The sequence below is a fragment of the Chlorocebus sabaeus genome, chromosome 5, assembly GCF_047675955.1.
Source record: "Chlorocebus sabaeus isolate Y175 chromosome 5, mChlSab1.0.hap1, whole genome shotgun sequence".
Classification (NCBI taxonomy): domain Eukaryota; kingdom Metazoa; phylum Chordata; class Mammalia; order Primates; family Cercopithecidae; genus Chlorocebus; species Chlorocebus sabaeus.
The window spans coordinates 672,500-690,513 of record NC_132908.1 but is presented as its reverse complement, the minus strand read 5'-3'; the positions used below and the strand labels follow the sequence as shown (position 1 = coordinate 690,513).

Below are 18,014 nucleotides of genomic sequence, written 5' to 3'. Positions count from 1 at the left end.
GTGTAGGATGGCATATCTGCCCTGGGCATCCCAGGTCTCGGGATTCTCCTGTACCTCTTATCAGATTTATTCTTTCTTGCAACAAAGGGGTAGAGGCTGGATGCCAATGTGGTAGAATGGAAGCAGCAGTGACTACACGGAAGGCAGAGACGACACTAAAGTCACTACACATAATATTCCCTCCAAAATATCTAGACTCTAGCCCACCCTTCCAGAGAAGCAGAAATGAGCCCTATTCTATGCACAGAGTAACGGGCAGGGACAAGGATGTCGCAAAAGATTACACAATGCACCAATAGCAGACAATGTCTCACACCCAGGGGAGGAAGGTCGAAAGAGGGTAACTGAGGCTGGGCATGGTGGCTCACGCCTGTAATCCTAGCACTTAGGGAGGCCAAAGGGCGGGGGTGGATCACCTGAGGTCAGGAGTTCGAGACCAGCCTGGCCAACATGGTGAAACCCTGTCTCTACTAAATATACAAAAAATTAACCGGGCGTGGTGGTGGTTGCCTGTAATCCCAGCTACTACGGAGCCTGAAGCAGAATCACTTGAACCCAGGGGGTGGAGGTTGCTGTGAGCTCAGATTGCGCCACCTCACTCCAACCTGGGTGAAACTGCAAAACTCCGTCTCAAAAAATTTTAAAAAGATACTGGGCACGGTGGCTCACACCTGTAATTCTAGCACTTTGGGAGGCCAAGGCGGGTGGATCACCTGAGGTCGGGAGTTTGAGACCAGCCTGAGCAACATAGACAAGCCCCGTCTCTACTAAAAATACAAAATTAGCCCAGCATGGTGGCGCATGCCTGTAATCCCAGCTACTCAGGAAGCTGAGGCAGGAGAATCGCTTGAACCCGGGAGCCGGAGGTTGCGGTGAGCCAAGATCGCACCACTGCACTCCAGCCTGGGCAACAAGAGCAAAACTCCATTTCAAAACGTTTTGAAAAAAGAAAGAGGGCAACTGGTTGAACAGGTGTGTCAGGCACTGAGCATTCGGTGGGGACTGAGCCAGAATGTGATTTCCTGCCCTGGTGGAATTCACACTCGTATGTGACCAACAACCAGTAAACAAACGAATGGGTGGTGACAAGTGCCGTGGAGGCCACAGTATGGAAAGGCCCATTAGGACAGTGGTCAGGGAGGTCCTCTCTGTGGAGGAGGCATCGCATGTGCAATGTCCCCGAGACAGGAAAGGGCTTGTGAGCTGGGAATGGGGGTGGAAGCTGCTGTGGCTGGAGGTACACAGGGAAGGCAGAGGCCAGGGGTTGGGGGTTCATTCACAGCAGAGTGGGAGCTGCCAGAGGCCTCAGGCAGAAGACCTGGTACCTGACTTCCGTGCGGGTTTCAGATCAGAGGGGAACCACGGACCCAGGAAAGCTGCTGGGAGGCTGCTCCTGAGGTCCCAGGAGTGAGGAAGGAGGGGAAGCTCAGAACCTGTCGAGGGATGACCAGACGTCATGATGAACCTGGGGACTGGAATAGGAGATGGTATTAACATACTGAAATTGAGACTTAAAAAACACAGACCAGGCGCGGTGGCTCACACCTGCAATCTCAGCAGTTTGGGAGGCTGAAGCCAGAGGATCGCTTGAGTTCAGGAGTTTGAGAGCAGCCTGGCCAACATGGTGAAACCCCGTCTCTACTAAAAATACAAAATTAGCCGGGCATGGTGCTGGGCGCCTGTAGTGCCAGCTACTCGGGAGGCTGAGGCAGGAGAATCGCTTGAACCTGGGAGGTGGAGCTTGCAGTGAGCCGAGGTCCCGCCACTGTCCTCCAGCCTGGGCGACTGAGCGAGACTCCGTTTAAATAAATACACAACACACAAGCACAGCACCGAAGCGCAATGGCGACGCTCAGGGCGGCCCGCAGGCTCCAGTCCTGGGCCTCTCCCGGCCTCAGCCAACGCAGCTTCCTGACCCGGAACTTTCGTGGTGTGGGGCGAGAGTCTGTTCCCACTACCTGAGAGGGGAGGGTAAGAAAGGACCACTTCCGGCGAGGGGCGGGAAAGACAGCGTCTTCCGGCGCGGCGGTTCCGGATAGCCGTGCGCTTTTAGTAAAAGATTGGGGTTCGCGCGGCGAGAACGGCGGCCCGGGACCTCTGGTTCTCGTCCCGCAGCGTCCGCTCCCCCGCGCCACTGCGCCGGGGAACCTCTGCACCGCTCCCAGGAACCCTGTTCTCCGGGTCGCCGGCTTCTCTCCTGCCTCCGGTCCCGCCAGACACCTCGAGCTCCTTGAGTAGCTCGGTCCTTGAGGTCCCTCTGGGCCCTTCTCGCGTCTGATGCCTGACTGTTCTAGCCCTCTGTTCCCTCCCCTTTTTTGTTCCTCCCTAGAGCCCCGCCGCCCTCGGAGGCCCCCAGGGCTGACAGTGCGGACGGCGGGAGTTTCCTCGCTCCCCTGCTGGGATTGACTGACCCGGATCTGGCTGATAGGGGGACCGAGAGGTGGCCTGGGCCGGGAATGTCCAGCTAGGGTCTTCCATGGAAATTGGACATGAAACTGACAGGCCTAAGGGAAGCTAGGGCGCCCCCTCACCGCTCAGCCAGGGTGATGGACTGGACGGACGGACTCCAGTGAATTTGAGCCTGTCAGGCTGATCGGTTGATAGACAGCCCTGGACTGGCTCACTAAGGCTGACCAGCCCGGGCCCAAGCAGTTCTGGGGTCCCAACCTGGGTGGAAGGTCTGAACTGATGACCCACCCAGGCTGACCAGACCAGCCCACCTCACTGACCTCCTAACTCCTGACCTCATCACCTGTGCAGCCATGGAGAAGATGTCCCGTGTGACCACAGCCCTTGGTGGCAGCGTGCTGACGGGTCGCACCATGCATTGCCACCTGGATGCTCCCGCCAATGCCATCAGTGTGTGCCGTGACGCAGCCCAGGTGGTCGTGGCAGGCCGTAGCATCTTCAAGATCTATGCCATCGAAGAGGAACAGTTCGTGGAGAAGCTGAACCTGCGTGTGGGGCGTAAGCCTTCACTTAATCTGAGCTGCGCTGACGTGGTGTGGCACCAGATGGATGAGAACCTGCTGGCCACAGCAGCCACCAATGGTGTGGTGGTCACGTGGAACCTGGGCCGGCCGTCCCGCAACAAGCAGGACCAGCTGTTCACAGAACACAAGCGCACGGTGAACAAAGTGTGCTTCCACCCCACTGAAGCCCACGTGCTGCTCAGTGGCTCCCAGGATGGCTTCATGAAGTGCTTTGACCTCCGCAGAAAGGACTCTGTCAGCACCTTCTCGGGTGAGGCCACAGAGGCGGGTCAGGGCAGGTGGGCATCTCTGCCAGTGCCCAGCCTGTCCATGCAGGCGGAGAAGGGCTCCGTGCATCAGAGGCCCTCAGGATCACTCAGAGTGCTTTCTCAGGGGGAAAGGGAATCAGCACGGGAGGGTTGGGGCAGGTTGGGCTGGACTGCATGTGAGCCAGGGCAGTGAAGTGGGAAGAGGCAAGAGATGAGACCAACAGAAATTGAGGCTAACTGTGGGGTAAGGGAGGGCAGAGCCCCAGCAGTCTCCCAGCCAGCCCCGGTGATGAGCAGAGAGCCACTGCATGACTCTCTTCCCTCACCTCGGAGCTGCAGAGGCCGCCTCATAGCAGGAGGTCCACCAGGAATTCCAGGTTTCCTGACCCAGGGAGGCAGAGGAGGTGGGTTTGCTGTCCAGTGCCCCGGGGCCCTTTTCCTAACAGGCCCAGCTCCCTGATGGCTGATCTGAACCAGCTCTCCCTTGTTCACCTGGAGGAGACTAGGTATGAAGCACAAGGCGGAGCCCTCAAGGGACTCAGAGAATTTACGGGCCACTTTAGACAGATCCTGGCCGGGCGCGGTGGCTCACGCCTGTAATCCCAGCACTTTGGGAGGCCGAGGCGGGCCGATCATGAGGTCAGGAGATTGAGACCATCCTGGCTAACACGGTGAAACCCCGTCTCTACTAAAAATACAAAACAAAAAATTAGCCAGGCCTGGTGGCACGCGCCTATAATCCTAGCTACTCGTGAGGCTGGGGCAGGAGAATCGCTTGAACCCGGGAGGCGGAGACTGCAGTGAGCCAAGATCGTGCCACTGCCGTCCAGCCTGGGCGACAGAGGGACACTCCATCTCACAAAAAAGAGACATCTTGAGCTGCCTCCCCTGGAGGGCCCTAGAGGAAGGTTGGGCACCGCCCTCGCAGTCTCTTGGTGTGGTGGTGCCCTAGGGTGGACCTGGACCCTGACTCATCCAGTCCTTTGGGGCGGACCAGGCAGTTCCAGCTCCAGGTGAAGGGACTGGGCCGAGACTGGGGCACCCTCGTCAACACCTCCTTGCGCCTCCCACAGGGCCGTGGGGTGGGTTCTGGCCGGGCAGGTTCCTGCTCGGGCCTCCCACAGGGCCGTGGGGTGGGTTATGGCCGGTCGGGCCTCCCACAGGGCCGTGGGGTGGGTTATGGCCAGGCAGGTTCCTGCTCGGGCCTCCCACAGGGCCGTGGGGTGGGTTATGGCCGGGCAGGTTCCTGCTCGGGCCTCCCACAGGGCCGTGGGGTGGGTTACGGCTGGGTGGGTTCCTGCTCGCCCAGTGCTCAGCTGCTGCATCCTGAGGATGCACCACAGCTTTGCTCAGGGACCGATGCAGGATGCAGAATCTAGGGCAAATGAGGCCCGGGAGTATGTGTTAAAAACCACCTGGCGTCCTGCTCCCGGGCCCAGGCTCTTGTGGCGACTGTGTGTGGCTGCTTTCTTGGGCAGATCTTGGGGATGTCCAGTCTACCCTCTGGGCCTCTGTTTTGGGCCACAGGCAGATGTGTGACACCATGCCACAGCTGCTCTGAGGGTGCACCTCGCGGGCCAGCCGCGTCACCTCCACTGCATCGCTCCCCTGCCTGCAGGCCAGTCTGAGAGCGTGCGGGACGTGCAGTTCAGTGTCCGGGACTACTTCACCTTTGCTTCCACCTTCGAGAATGGCAACGTGCAGCTCTGGGACATCCGGCGTCCTGACCGGTGTGAGAGGATGTTCACAGCCCACAATGGACCTGTCTTCTGCTGCGACTGGCACCCCGAGGATAGGTGTGGCATGGGGTGCAGGGGGCAGCAGGTTCACAGTAAGCTCTCACTGCCTCAGACTTGTGAGTCAGTCCGGAGCAGCAGAGCTGGGGGATCCCCTCTCCACAGGAAAGGCCACTGAGGGTTTGGGTGGGCCTTCCCACAGGGGCTGGTTGGCCACAGGAGGGCGTGACAAGATGGTGAAGGTCTGGGACATGACCACACATCGTGCCAAGGAGATGCACTGTGTGCAGACCATCGCCTCAGTGGCCCGTGTCAAGTGGCGGCCTGAGTGCCGCCACCACCTGGCCACGTGCTCCATGATGGTGGACCACAACATCTATGTCTGGGATGTGCGCCGGCCCTTCGTGCCAGCTGCCATGTTTGAGGAGCACCGAGACGTCACTACGGGAATCGCCTGGCGCCACCCCCACGACCCCTCCTTCCTGCTGTCTGGCTCCAAGGACAGCTCACTGTGCCAGCACCTGTTCCGCGATGCCAGCCAGCCTGTTGAGCGCGCCAACCCCGAGGGCCTCTGCTACGGCCTCTTCGGGGACCTGGCCTTTGCCGCCAAGGAAAGCCTAGTGGCTGCTGAGTCAGGGCGCAAGCCCTACACTGGCGACCGGCGCCACCCCATCTTCTTTAAGCGCAAGCTGGACCCTGCCGAGCCCTTCGCAGGCCTGGCCTCCAGCGCTCTCAGCGTCTTTGAGACAGAGCCGGGTGGCGGTGGCATGCGCTGGTTTGTAGATACAGCTGAGCGTTACGCGCTGGCTGGCCGGCCACTGGCAGAGCTCTGTGACCACAACGCAAAGGTGGCTCGAGAGCTTGGCCGCAACCAGGTAGGTAGGTGCTGAGCCTGGGGGCCCCGGGGCCATGACCTCAGGGCAGGGGCTTGTTCCTCTGTCAGCTGCGCCCACCCCCCGACCTCAAGCTCCGCAATGGATTCCAGCGGGTCACACCAACAGCCCTTGCCCCGATCGATGAGGGTGTGAGGATCACACAGGGCCAGGGCTCCAGAGTGGGCCAGACCCTGGACTGTCCTCTGGGGTGGTCTAGGGAGTCGTGTGACTGAAGCTCTCTGTTCTGCCCTCTTGCTTCTGGAGCTCTCCCCGCACCAGCAGTGGTGGAGCTGTGAGCTGCCGCTCCCATGCCCATCTCTGGCTGCCCCACAGGTCCCCATCACCCAGTTCTGTTTCCCTCTGTGCTGCTCTAGGGCAGTGCCTGAGATTTTTGTCTTTCCCATGAGCCTCAGCTTTCCTACTTGGGGTGGGCCTGGACATTGGGTACCTGAGACAGCTGAATGCTGAGGGCTTGTGATTCTGTCCAGGCAGAGGGGGACCTGCATGGGGTTCTGGGTGTCCAGGACGCCCGCAAGTGACCAGTGCCCGCCCCTAGGTGGCGCAAACGTGGACCATGCTGCGGATCATCTACTGCAGCCCTGGCCTGGTGCCCACTGCGAACCTCAACCACAGCGTGGGCAAGGGTGGCTCCTGTGGCCTGCCTCTCATGAACAGGTAGATGCCGGGGGCAGCTCTCCCCAGGGGCTGGGGCTGCTCGAGCCCCCCCACCCATGGGCCCTTCCTGCCCCCAGTTTCAACCTGAAGGATATGGCCCCAGGGTTGGGCAGTGAGGCGCGGCTGGACCGCAGCAAAGGAGATGCACGGAGCGATACAGTTCTGCTCGACTCCTCGGCCACACTCATCACCAACGAGGGTAGGCTGGGGTGCTGACGGGAGAGGGGTGGGGGTGTCCCAGAGGACCCTGAACGCCCACCCCATTGTCGGGCAGATAACGAGGAAACCGAGGGCAGCGACGTACCTGCCGACTACCTGCTGGGTGATGTGGAGGGTGAGGAGGACGAGCTGTACCTGCTGGATCCAGAACACGCGCACCGTGAGTGGGGGTCTGGGCAGGGTGGGGTTCAGAGGTGAATGGAGGACAGAGACTCAGAGCTTCTGCTGGTCCCTGCCTCCCAGCCGAGGAGCCTGAGTGTGTGCTGCCGCAAGAGGCCTTTCCACTGCGCCACGAGATCGTGGACACGCCTCCCGGGCCCGAGCACCTGCAGGACAAGGCCGACTCCCCGCACGTGAGCGGCAGCGAGGCGGATGTGGCCTCCCTGGCCCCCGTGGACTCCTCTTTCTCGCTCCTGTCTGTCTCACACGCACTTTACGACAGCCGCCTGCCACCTGACTTCTTCAGCGTGCTGGTGCGCGACATGCTGCATTTCTACGCCGAGCAGGGCGACGTGCAGATGGCTGTGTCTGTGCTCATTATCCTCGGTGAACGGGTGCGCAAGGACATCGACGAGCAGACCCAGGTGTGTGGTGGGCGGGGCCTCCCCCCTCTGCAGCGCCGCCCCTGGCACCCAGATCCTGACCACCGGGCGCTCCCTCCTCCAGGAGCACTGGTACACTTCCTACATCGACCTACTGCAGCGCTTCCGCCTCTGGAACGTGTCCAACGAGGTGGTCAAGCTGAGCACTAGCCGCGCCGTCAGCTGCCTCAACCAGGCCTCCACCACCCTGCACGTCAACTGCAGCCACTGCAAGCGGCCCATGAGCAGCCGGGGCTGGGTCTGCGACAGGTGGGGCAGTGGAGTTGGGAGGTGGGGCAGGGGCCTGCAGGCAGCGCAGGAGCCCCCGCTCAGGCGCCCTCCCTCCTGCCCGCCCCAGGTGCCACCGCTGCGCTAGCATGTGTGCCGTCTGCCACCACGTGGTCAAGGGTTTGTTTGTGTGGTGCCAGGGCTGCAGCCACGGCGGCCACCTGCAGCACATCATGAAATGGCTGGAAGGCAGCTCCCACTGTCCCGCGGGCTGCGGCCACCTCTGCGAGTACTCCTGACGGGGCATCTGCTGGGCTTGCCTGGGGCCTGGGGACCTGACTGTCCGGCCGACCGCGTGCAGAACCCCGCCTGGTCTTGTGCCCGAGACGGGCGGAGGCTGAGACCCCAATAAAGGAAGTGGAGCGGCTCTCAGCACTGCGTGTCACCCCATCGCGCGGCGGGCCCGCCGTATGCCCGCGGTGCTGCTGGCGGGCGGGGGCTTTCGGCGCTGTCGCCATGGTAACCGGCGGCGCCAATAGTCGCTTTCGGGCGGCCTTCCCCGCGTTCCCGTAGAGGCTTCTTCCGGGGCGGCCCAAAGGAGGTCACTTCCGGCGTCCGTCCCGGCTGCCGGCCGTTGCCACGACGACGAAGCTGCCGGCCAATGGCTGGCGGACGGGCCCGAGGTTCCCGGCGTGCAACGCGGCTGTCTGAGGGCGGCGGGCTCATGGCGCCGGCGTCGCGGCTGCTCGCGCTCTGGGCGTTGGCGGCTGTGGCTCTACCCGGCTCCGGGGAGGAGGGCGACGGCGGGTGGTGAGCGGCCCGGGAGGGGCCGGGGCGGTGGAGGCACGTGCGGCGGGCGGGGCGCGGGCTGACCCAGCTGTGCCCGCAGGCGCCTGGGCGGGCCGGGGGCCGTGGCGGAGGAGGAGCGCTGCACGGTGGAGCGTCGGGCCGACCTCACCTACGCCGAGTTCGTGCAGCAGTACGTGCTTCCTTGATCGCGGAGGTCGGGCTCTGTTCACACGCCCGTCTGCCCGGACCGCCCAAGGCCGCCTTCCCTGATCTCGCGCGCGCGTGTGGGGCGGGGGCGGCGAGGGTGACGGTCGGACCTGGCCGCGACTCTGCACTTCTTTCCAGGTACGCCTTCGTCAGGCCCGTTATCCTGCAGGGACTCACGGACAACTCGGTGAGCGCGCGCCCGTCCCCGGCCACTCTTGCCCATACTGGGGTCCGGCCACTAAGCCCCCTCCCCGCCCCCGCAGAGGTTCCGGGCCCTGTGCTCCCGCGAAAGGTTGCTGGCCTCGTTTGGAGACAGAGTGGTCCGCCTGAGCACCGCCAACACCTACTCCTACCAGAAAGGTGAGCGGCCCCACCCCTGCGGCCCGCCCGTTTGCCAGCACCGGGACGGCTGGACCAGCCGGTCCTGACCCGTCTCTCTCCCGCAGTGGACTTGCTCTTCCAGGAGTATGTGGAGCAGCTGCTGCACCCCCAGGACCCCACCTCCCTGGGCAATGGTGAGTCAGACTTAGGTGGCGGTAGGGGGTGGGGACGCTTGGAGTTTCCAGGTGCCAGGATCCCTGCCCTCACCGTCTCTGCTGGCAGACACCCTGTACTTCTTCGGGGATAACAACTTCACCGAGTGGGCCTCTCTCTTTCGGCACTACTCCCCACCCCCGTTTGGCCTGCTGGGAACCGCTCCAGCTTACAGCTTTGGAATCGCAGGTGAACGCTGCTCGGGACTGGGGAGGAGTGAGGCTTCTGAGGGTGGGTACAAAATGGCTTGGTCACCAGGTGCTCATAACCCCACAGGAGCTGGCTCGGGGGTGCCCTTCCACTGGCATGGGCCCGGGTACTCAGAGGTGATCTACGGCCGTAAGGTCAGCACAGGGTTGGGGTTGAGGCTTGGGGTTCGGTGACCAAAACGGGCAAGGGTGACGCTGCTGCTCCTGCTCCCAGCGCTGGTTCCTCTACCCACCTGAGAAGACACCAGAGTTCCACCCCAACAAGACCACGCTGGCCTGGCTCCGGGACACATACCCAGCCCTGCCACCGTCTGCACGGCCCCTGGAGTGTACCATCCGGGCTGGTGAGGTCAGTAGCTGGCAGGAGAGGGCCAGGCCAGACCAGAGGCCCCCAGCTAATCTGTGCTGCACCCCTTTTCTCCATCAGGTGCTGTACTTCCCTGACCGCTGGTGGCATGCCACACTCAACCTTGACACCAGCGTCTTCATCTCCACCTTCCTCGGCTAGCTAAAGCAGCTGGCAGGCATGCCTGCCACACACCAGCACGTCCCACCTCGTGCTCACGGATTTTATTACACAGACAGTGGCGGCAGTGGCTTCAGCCCAGCCCACCCTCACCTGCTTTTCCAGCCCACAAAGGGGGTCAATCACGGCCCAGCAAGAGCTATGCTGAGAGGGGGAATAGTCCAGAGCCCAACAGCAGAACTTGGAAGGGGCCGGGGTGGCCAGCAACACAAACTATGTACAGGGGTGGAGGGCTTCCGCCCAGGGCTCTCCTGGACCAGGATGCTGGGCAGGGCAAGGAATCTCAGTAGTCCTCCACCCAACCATTCTCAGAGATGAATGCGTCAATAACCTCCTTCATGGCCAGGTTGGGGATGAGCTGTTCCTGGGTCAGGGGGCTCCGGGTCACGGGGTCAAAATGACCCACGCGCTGCAGTGACAAGAAGGGCAGAGGGCAGTCAGTGGGCCCAGGACCATGCTGCTGGCCCTGCTCCCCCAGCCGCAGCCTCACCTGCAGGTGCTCCTCGATGTCCTTGCGGTCGTAGGTGATGCCACTGGGCGTGATGCACGGCTCCCGCATCAGCTCAAAGCTGATCTTACCACACAGGTAGTCGGGGATGTCACGCTTCTGTGGCACAGGGGCACACGATCAGAGGCTGGGAAGGGGCACTGCTCCAGCACCTGTCACCCACCGTGGCAAGTGACAGACACTCACCTTCCTCTTCTCGTCCACCTGAGAGAAGAGCTCGTCCATGTCCGCCATGTACTTGTCCTGTGAAGAGTTGAGTGCTGCACTTGTGTAGGACACCCCACCTCCCTCCTCCATGGGGCACAGACCCAACACAAGGCGGGGATGCTCCCACGCCAGGGGCACACACACAGACCCACATGTGGGAGGGGGGCACCCTCACGTGCTTAGCCTCAATGCAGGCCTGCTGGGCCCGGACGTGGCTGTCGTCCTCATCACCCTCGTGGTTCCGCTGGCACTCTTCCAGCTCCCTGGGGGTTGACCAGGAGCCAGTAAGAGATGGACCTGGCCAGATGTCTGACCACACCCCAACCTCAGGGCTAACATTCATGCTGCTTCCCCACGTTTTCTGCTTGCCAGTAAAGCCTTCAATAAATGCTCATGTTGGTAGTTGGTGATTCAGAATTATCCCAAGACAGGGCGACCTGGGGTGAGGGTCCCACCTCTCACGCTCCGCGGCAATGAGCCTGGAGAGGTAGGAGTGCAGCTCGCTCTCCTGGTGGATGCGCCGCTCCTCGATGCTATTCCAGCGCTTCTTCTTCGCGATTCGAAGAGCGCTGGGGATGTCGTCCCCGAAGTTCAGCCGCTGCTCCTTGGCCAGGCTGTAAGCTGGGGAACGGGGGCTTCAGGTCACTCTCTGGCCAGTCCACCCGCCTGGCCCCAGGGGCCCCACAATCGGGCAGCTTGTCAGCCAACCTCGCTGCAGATTGGCGATGGCCTCATCATAGCTCTCCATCTCCAGCTGGCACTGCCCCAGGAAGAAGTGCGCCTTCACAGACTGCCCGTCCAGTTCCAGGGCGCGCCGGCAGTCGGCCAGGGCCTGCTCGTGCTGCTGCATCTTCAGGTAGCACAGGGCACGGTTGGTGTAATATACGGCCACCAGCGGGTTCCGGGTCTAGGGACCAAGGCCGGGCCAGCCGCATGAGGGTGTAGGCTCAGCGCGCCCCCTCTGTCCCACGGCCCGTCCCAGCTTCTGCGCTCTGGCTAGAATCAAGAAACTAGGCTTCTCAGTCGTCAAAGCCCCTGGATCCAAGGATCTGCAGACAGTGGAGTACTGGCTGAGCCTATCCGCTTGACTCCACTTGGTTTTGTAAAGTTTTCCAAATCTTTGGAGAGTCCGGGCTTTGGACCTGGGATCCTCAAGGGGCGAGGGTCCCTGCCCTCCCCCCGACCCGGCCGGCCTCCATCCAGCATCCCACCCTCGTTCTCCGGCACCCGGTGCTGGGCTCGAGAACCACGGCTGGGCTTTGGGAGCCCAGGACATGCCCCGCAGAGGAACCAGACCCTCGGTGGGGCCAGCCGGGCACGGGCCCAGCCCTCCCCGGCGCCGCCGCCGCCGCCCTTCCCGCGCGAGCGCACTCACGATCGCACGGCCGTAGCAGGCCGCCGCCTCCGGGTACTTTCGGCCCACGAACAGACGGTTGCCCTGCTCCTTGAGCTCCTGCGCACTCGGGCTCTTCTCGGGGCTTCCGCCGCCAGCGCCCAGCCGCGCGCCCCCCTCCTTCTCCTCCTTGCCCTTCATGGCGCCGCGCGGCACGGCCTGGGCTGCGCTCCCAAGCTCCGCGCCTGGCGGCCCAGCGCCCGCAGCCCGAGCCCCGCAGCTCGAACCCGCGATCCTCTCGGGCCCGGCCCAGCTCCACCGCCGGAACTTCCGGCCGGGGGCGGGACCAGCGGGGACGCACGGGTGGGGGCGAGTGGGGCTGCGCGTGCGCCCAATCAGCCTGGACGGGGACGCTAGGCCCGCGGCGTCGGGGGCTGGGAGGAACACTCCGGTTCCTTCGCTCGGCGCTCTTAGGGGTCGGCGTTCGCGGAGGCCCTGGCCCGCCCTGCTGAGGCCTCTTCGGAACCGGCCTCGGCGGCGGCCGCCACACACATTCGACTTTCCCAGTGAGATGCCTTACTTGGTTCGCTGAGGGCGCACTCCCCCAACAGCCTGTCCCGACCACCTGGCGTTCCGCCCCCGCCGCAACGCGCAGAGACCCCTCCCCAAGCAGCGGGCCCCATCCAGAGGCCCTTCCCCCGGCAGCCGGCCCCGCCCCCAGCAGCCCGCCCCATCGGCAGAGGCCCCGCCCCCAACCGCCCGCCCCACCCAGAGGCCCCGCCCCTACCAGCCCGCCCCTACCCAGAGGCCCCGCCCCCAGCAGCCGGCCCCGCCCCCTGCAGCGTCCCCGCCCCTCCGCGTGAACATAGCGCCTTCCCGCGCTGTTGGGTGTGAGGACCCCAGTCGCTGGGCCGCCATTCTGGAGCGCCATCGAGAGGTCCTACGGGCGCGCGCGGACCCCCGAGTGCGGCTGGAAGCCCTGGGCCGCTGGTAGAGTGGAAGGGGATAAAGGGATCGGTGGGGCGAGCGTCCCCTGTGGCCGGACCTCCCCTCACCGCCCTTCCCCAGGTATCGGGAGGAGTTGCCAGCGGCCATCAGGGGCAGAGTGGAGAACTATGTGACAGGGAGCTGGAGCGGCTGCTGGCCTGGAAGCTGGCGGTGAGGGGCGGCCTGACTCGAGGGCGGGGACTCCGTAGGGCGGGTCTTCATCGGGCGTGGCATCGGCGGGGCGGGGCCTCCAGAGCGGGTCTTCGTGGGGCGGGGCCTCCCTGTGGGTTGGCCTCACTGTGGGTCCACCACCCCGGGCACCCTGACCTGGCTTCCCACAGAGGGGCCGCTTCCAGCCACGTCTGCAGCAGCTGGTGACCACCAATCCCCCTGAGCTGGCTGTGCACTGTTCGACCACCACCTTCTGCCTCCTGCCAGATGTGGGGGCCAGGGTCACCCAGCTGTCTGCCCTCTGCGGTGTGGACCCACCACAGCCACAGACTCAGGTGAGTTGGGTGGGCACGACTTGGGTACATAAGCGTCCTTGTCTGTGAAGCAGACAGTCTGGGCCCTTGTGTGTCTCTAGGACCAGGAGTCGGAGCCAGAGCTTGTCCTGATGGGGTGTCTGGCTGCTTCTCGCTGCTCACAGCAGTCCTGGTGGCTGGAGCTCGAGACGGAGGCCTTCATGTCAGATGAGGCAGTGGTCACAGTGCCCGGCCTGCCGGCCCCACAGTACACCCTCACGTACTACCTGCTGTACCTGGGCCAGGTTCAAGAGCGGGCCACAGCTCTGAGCCAAGGTGAATGAACTGTGTGTGGGCAGGTTGGGGTGGCCCCTGCCCCTGGGCCTGAGTCTGTGTGCTCCCCACCTAGTGGAGACAGCACTGTGGACCTGGGCCGTGGGGCAGAGGCTGTGCCCAGACCTGCTGCCCAACCGTGGCCCCAGCCTGGCCACCCACGAGGACACTAGGCCCGCCAAGAAGCATGGGACCCAGGCCGAGTGAACTTGGCTATAGTCCAGGCCTGCTCACCTGCCACACAATCTTAGGCCTCCGGGTCTCCCTGGATGGAGGGAGGCTGAAGAGTCGGCCAGCCACTATGGGAGCTCAGTAAACACTTCCCAGACTCACGCGTGATGACACACCCGGCCTGACCGCACACCCGGCCCCCAGCCCTCCCGGGTGCCTCCAGCTCCCACAGACAGCACCCGTGGCCCGCAAACAACTCCCACACCTGACCTCAGGTGCAGAGGTGCACAGGGAGGGAAGTCCGGGCCCTAGTGGTGGGGAGGGCCCTCATGGTCTGTTCAGCAGGTGTGGGGGTCCTGACAAGTCTCCAAAGCCCCGGACAGCCCCCTGGTGCTGTGTAAAATATTTATTAATTATCCAAAAAGGCTCAGACCGCAAGTCCTGGGGGTAGGGGGGTGGCTGGGACAGGGTCTCCTCTGAGGCCACCCACACCCGAGGGGCGCAGCAGCCCTGAGATGTCCGTTCGCAAAGGGCAGACGTGAAGGCCCCTGGTGGGCGGCCACCACATGCCGAGCCCTGGCCTGTGCAGCCTCAGGTAGCCCGTCAGGGCGGTGGGGGGATGTGGGCGCCCAGCAGGTCGTAGGCGAAGACGTTCCAGAAGACGGCGAAGAGCAGGAAGGTGCCGTAGGCCAGCAGCACCACCCACCAGCCGCACTGGTCCCGCAGGCGCTCCTCGTAGCTACGCAGGATGGTCAGGCCCATGCTCACCCCCACCACCGCGCCCGCCAGGTGCGCCATGAAGCTGGGCTGCGGGCCCGAGGCGGGCAGCGGCGGGGAGAAGCGCAGCCACACGGCCCGGCCCACCTCGGAGCTCACTGCAGAGGGACGCGGCAGGTGGGAGGTGCCCTGGCTGCAGGCTGAGAGGCCCCCCGGCCCTCCCCCCAGCCCCCTACTCACTGCACACCAAGGCCAGCACCATCCTCAGCAACTTGTAGGGACATCTCATCCCAGCCCAGTTCTATGGGGGTGTGCAGATGAGAAGTGGTGAGGCTCACCAGGGGCCCCTCCCCACACCCCCCACCGGGCAGGCCCGTTACCATGACGACGTTGGCCAGGTGTGCTGAGCACAGGGCGTAGACCCCGCCGGAGCCTCCCACCACCGGGGCCCGCATGTCGGTGATGGAGACAGTTAGGGAGCCTGTGTGAGCAAGCGGCGGGTGAGGGTGCAGCCGGCCAGGGCAGGGGGTGGGGGTGCGCGCCTGCCTCACCTGCCAGCACGCCTGCCAGGTAGAGCAGGCTGATGCGGAGCAGGCCGTGCACCATCTCCAGGGGCACCCCGATCATCAGCTGCAGGAGAGCGTTGAACCCCAGCTGCTCCAGCCTGGCCACAGGACAGCAAACAGGCACAAGGGGTGGGGTCAGCCGTCCGGCCCCACCCCCAGCCCTTGCCTCAAGTTGCTCCACCTGCCCTGGGGTTAGTCTTTCTGATGTAATAGCAGTGCAGGGAGGGGGCTCACCGGGCAGCAGCGCTACTCACCCAACGTGCATGAACATGTACGTGAGGAAGCGCCAGGCGCGGGCACGGTGCCCAGGGTGGTACACGAGGGGGCTCTTCATGTACTCGGGGTGGTAGGTCTGCAGCACCCACTTGTTGAGGCGGGCCCCGTAGCACAGGAACACGATGATCTGGGGACACGAGTGTTAGGCTGGTCAAGGCCAGGAGCGCCGGAGGCTCCCGGGGCAGCGGCTGGGGGGCCCACCTGGGCAAGGGTGACCGAGGCCATGAACACAGGGGGTGGGCAGCTGCGGTGACGGTAGAAGTACCAGCGGCGGTCCACCTCGCAGGGCAGGATCTCATAGGCCACGTAACGCACAAACCGCTTGTAGACACCTAGGCCCGGCTCGTCCAGCAACCCATCCCGGGGCAGTGCCCGCTGTCCATTAGCAATGGCCCGCTTGAAGCTGCTGGAGCGCTTGCTGCTGATCTGGGGACAGGGGCCTGAGCATGGGCCATGGACCTCCTCACGGCACCCCTGCCTGGGAGGCTCGCCCAGCTTCCCGCATCCACAAAACCCCTGCAGTGAGGAGTCGCCTTCCCGCCTCCTCTGGCCAGGACACCGTGCCCCTGCCGCCTGCCCACCGTGGCACTGACCAGGTCCACCAGCTCCTGGTAGCAGACCTGGCCCTGCTCGTTGCTCTGAGCCAGGGCCACCAGCATGTCCAGCTTGGCCGGGTCCAGGGGCAGTTCATGGCTGTGCACCAGGCCAGCGAAGGTGTCCGCACCGATGAAGCCTGTGTTCTCGGGGTCCAGCTGCTGCAGTGAGGAGCCGCCAGCCAAGGCCTGAGTGCCCGCCCGACCCCTGGACCAAAGGGCTGGGCCAGGCTGGCTGCGAGCATCAGGCTCAGGCTCCCAGCACTTTTGGGACAGGCGCCCCATGCCTGCCTGTTCCCCGGGACCCTGCTTGATCCCAGGAGCTGGCAGGGCACTGGTGCCTGGGTCCCAGTCCTCCAGCTCCTCAGCTGTTACCCCGTCTTCCACCCTACCCATCCTGGAAGGGGAGGGCCAAGGTCCAAGACCAGCCAGCTGCCCGCTCTCCCTCCCTCCCTCCCTCCCTTCCCCCGACTCTCCCTTCTCCAGCCAGGAGCCCTGGTCCAGTCAGCCCTCTCCTGGGGTCCCAGACACAGGGGCCAAGGTCGTGCAGGGATGGGGTGGGTGCCGAGCGGGGCTCTCGGGGAGCTCGGTCCTGCACAAGCTCAGCTCAGCGGCAGGAGGGCCGCATTGGGGGCGGTGCCAGCTCCCCAGACCACCCCGCGACGCACCTGCTCCTGGATGAGCTGCAGCAGGGAGCTCCTGTCCATAGAGCCGGGCCGGGGGCCGGGGTCGGCGGCCGCGGCCGGGAGGGGCTGCTCTGCGGACGACTCCGCTCCGCCCCAGCCGGCCCGCTCCGCCCGCTCCGCTCGGCGCCGCGCTTGGGCCGCGTCACCGAGTCGCCCGCCTGCCCGCCCCTGCCGCACACGCCGCCACGCGCGGCCAAGACACGCGCGCACCCTGCACGCGGACGCACACCCCGGACAGGAACCGCCTCCAGCGAGCACCGCGTCTCAGTGCCGACCCCCACCCCCGCTCTGGCGCAGCTCCAGCACATTGGACGACCTCCGCGGCAGCCGCTGGTAAATGGAGTCACAGGGCAGTTGAGGGGGCACCTAAAACCCCCATGTAAGTCCGTTCGTCCTCTCACAGCCCTCCTGGGCTCAAGCCTGTGAGGACGTCACCGCCTCCACGAAGCCTTCCCTGACCACTGCTTGCCACCCGCCACAGGCTGACCCAGTGCTCCCTGCGGTTCATGTTCCCAGGGCTGCAGATCCTTTCTTGCGGCAGACACACCGCCCCCCCCCCCCGCCCTGCCCCACCTAGCACCGCAGCAAGGAAGCCCCTCACCCTGCATGGCTGCTACAGCCACCTTAGGGTGAGGAAGACCCTGCTTCAGTCGCCTTGACTCTGACGACCAAGCCCAGCCCACTCATCCACACCCTGGGGTGGAGGCCCCTGACCGCTCTTGCAACTCCATGAAGGACAGCAAAACCTCCCGCCCTAAGAAGGCGCCAGGGCTGGGCACAAGGGGCATTCCGACACTGAGTGGAACCCCCAGGAGGCAGGGCTGCAGTTGGGATGAGGGGACCTACTCCTGGGAAGGTGGGCCAACCCCTCCACAATGGAGGTGACAGATAAAACACGTGTGACTGCCGGGCACGGTGGCTCACACCTGTAATCCCAGCACTTTGGGAGGTCAAGACGGGCAGATCACGAGGTCAGGAGTTCGAGACCAGCCTGGCCAACATGATGAAACCCGGTCTCTAAAATTGGCTGGGTGTGGTGGCACGTGCCTGTAATCCCAGCTACACAGGAGAACTGCTTGAACCAGGACCCGGGAGGCAGAGGTTGCAGTGAGCCGAGATCACGCCATTGCACTCTAGCCTGGGGAACAAGAGTGAAACTCTGTCTCGAAAAAAAAAGATACACGTGACTATGGCAGCCCCTGCAAGAGCCACTCAGAGGGCTCCTCCTAGGGTTGCAGTGGTCCCAGAAGGCAGGCCGTGGGGCACAGCGGGCTCAAACAGCATTAGGCGGTAGGTACCTCAGGGGCCAATGCCACAAGCTCCAAGGCAGGGCCCGCCTGGGCCAGGACTCGG

The 18,014-nt window shown here is 64.2% G+C and overlaps 5 protein-coding genes and 1 long non-coding RNA gene across 9 annotated transcripts; 3 read left to right on the top strand and 3 right to left on the bottom strand.

Moving 5' to 3' along the window:
* Positions 1-53: 53 nt before the first annotated feature.
* Positions 54-2,026, bottom strand: LOC140711639 (uncharacterized). 2 transcript variants are annotated; one of them, XR_012092878.1, is made up of 3 exons: positions 1,728-2,026; positions 1,546-1,641; positions 54-1,472 (listed from the first exon to the last, which is right to left on the bottom strand). It is a non-coding gene; the product is annotated as an uncharacterized lncRNA (long non-coding RNA). The 2 variants fall into 2 exon arrangements; XR_012092877.1 differs by having other exon boundaries at positions 1,546-2,026.
* Positions 2,014-7,987, top strand: WDR24 (WD repeat domain 24). The gene is made up of 9 exons (XM_007980567.3): positions 2,014-3,243; positions 4,860-5,037; positions 5,180-5,852; positions 6,409-6,527; positions 6,605-6,726; positions 6,802-6,906; positions 6,990-7,330; positions 7,413-7,597; positions 7,686-7,987. Exons 1-9 carry the CDS (start codon positions 2,763-2,765, stop codon positions 7,852-7,854), a joined length of 2,373 nt encoding a protein of 790 aa, XP_007978758.1. The 5' UTR covers positions 2,014-2,762; the 3' UTR covers positions 7,855-7,987.
* A 69-nt stretch (positions 7,988-8,056) lies between these two features.
* JMJD8 (jumonji domain containing 8) lies at positions 8,057-10,937 on the top strand. The gene is given in 10 exon segments (XM_073014974.1): positions 8,057-8,118; positions 8,120-8,365; positions 8,445-8,534; positions 8,690-8,738; positions 8,815-8,911; positions 8,998-9,066; positions 9,155-9,274; positions 9,362-9,429; positions 9,509-9,643; positions 9,722-10,937. Coding segments are annotated over 10 exon segments (1,002 nt in total). The 5' UTR covers positions 8,057-8,071; the 3' UTR covers positions 9,803-10,937.
* Positions 9,850-12,515, bottom strand: STUB1 (STIP1 homology and U-box containing protein 1). 2 transcript variants are annotated; one of them, XM_007980590.3, is made up of 7 exons: positions 11,911-12,509; positions 11,244-11,442; positions 10,991-11,156; positions 10,711-10,798; positions 10,515-10,571; positions 10,311-10,427; positions 9,850-10,229 (listed from the first exon to the last, which is right to left on the bottom strand). In XM_007980590.3, exons 1-7 carry the CDS (start codon positions 12,067-12,069, stop codon positions 10,104-10,106), a joined length of 912 nt encoding a protein of 303 aa, XP_007978781.1. In that variant the 5' UTR covers positions 12,070-12,509; the 3' UTR covers positions 9,850-10,103. The 2 variants fall into 2 exon arrangements, with proteins under 2 accessions (XP_007978781.1, XP_037845499.1); XM_037989571.2 differs by having other exon boundaries at positions 9,850-10,427; positions 11,911-12,515.
* On the top strand, positions 12,068-14,263 carry LOC119621153 (uncharacterized). Its single transcript, XM_073015693.1, is given in 7 exon segments — positions 12,068-12,451; positions 12,674-12,858; positions 12,937-12,989; positions 12,992-13,026; positions 13,197-13,361; positions 13,442-13,655; positions 13,904-14,263. Coding segments are annotated over 7 exon segments (1,101 nt in total). The 3' UTR covers positions 13,969-14,263.
* Positions 14,212-17,210, bottom strand: RHBDL1 (rhomboid like 1). 2 transcript variants are annotated; one of them, XM_007980534.3, is made up of 8 exons: positions 16,644-17,210; positions 15,976-16,137; positions 15,584-15,808; positions 15,361-15,509; positions 15,092-15,204; positions 14,921-15,021; positions 14,781-14,841; positions 14,212-14,698 (listed from the first exon to the last, which is right to left on the bottom strand). In XM_007980534.3, exons 1-8 carry the CDS (start codon positions 16,680-16,682, stop codon positions 14,427-14,429), a joined length of 1,122 nt encoding a protein of 373 aa, XP_007978725.1. In that variant the 5' UTR covers positions 16,683-17,210; the 3' UTR covers positions 14,212-14,426. The 2 variants fall into 2 exon arrangements, with proteins under 2 accessions (XP_007978725.1, XP_007978716.1); XM_007980525.3 differs by lacking the exon at positions 16,644-17,210 and having other exon boundaries at positions 15,976-16,409.
* Positions 17,211-18,014: the final 804 nt, after the last annotated feature.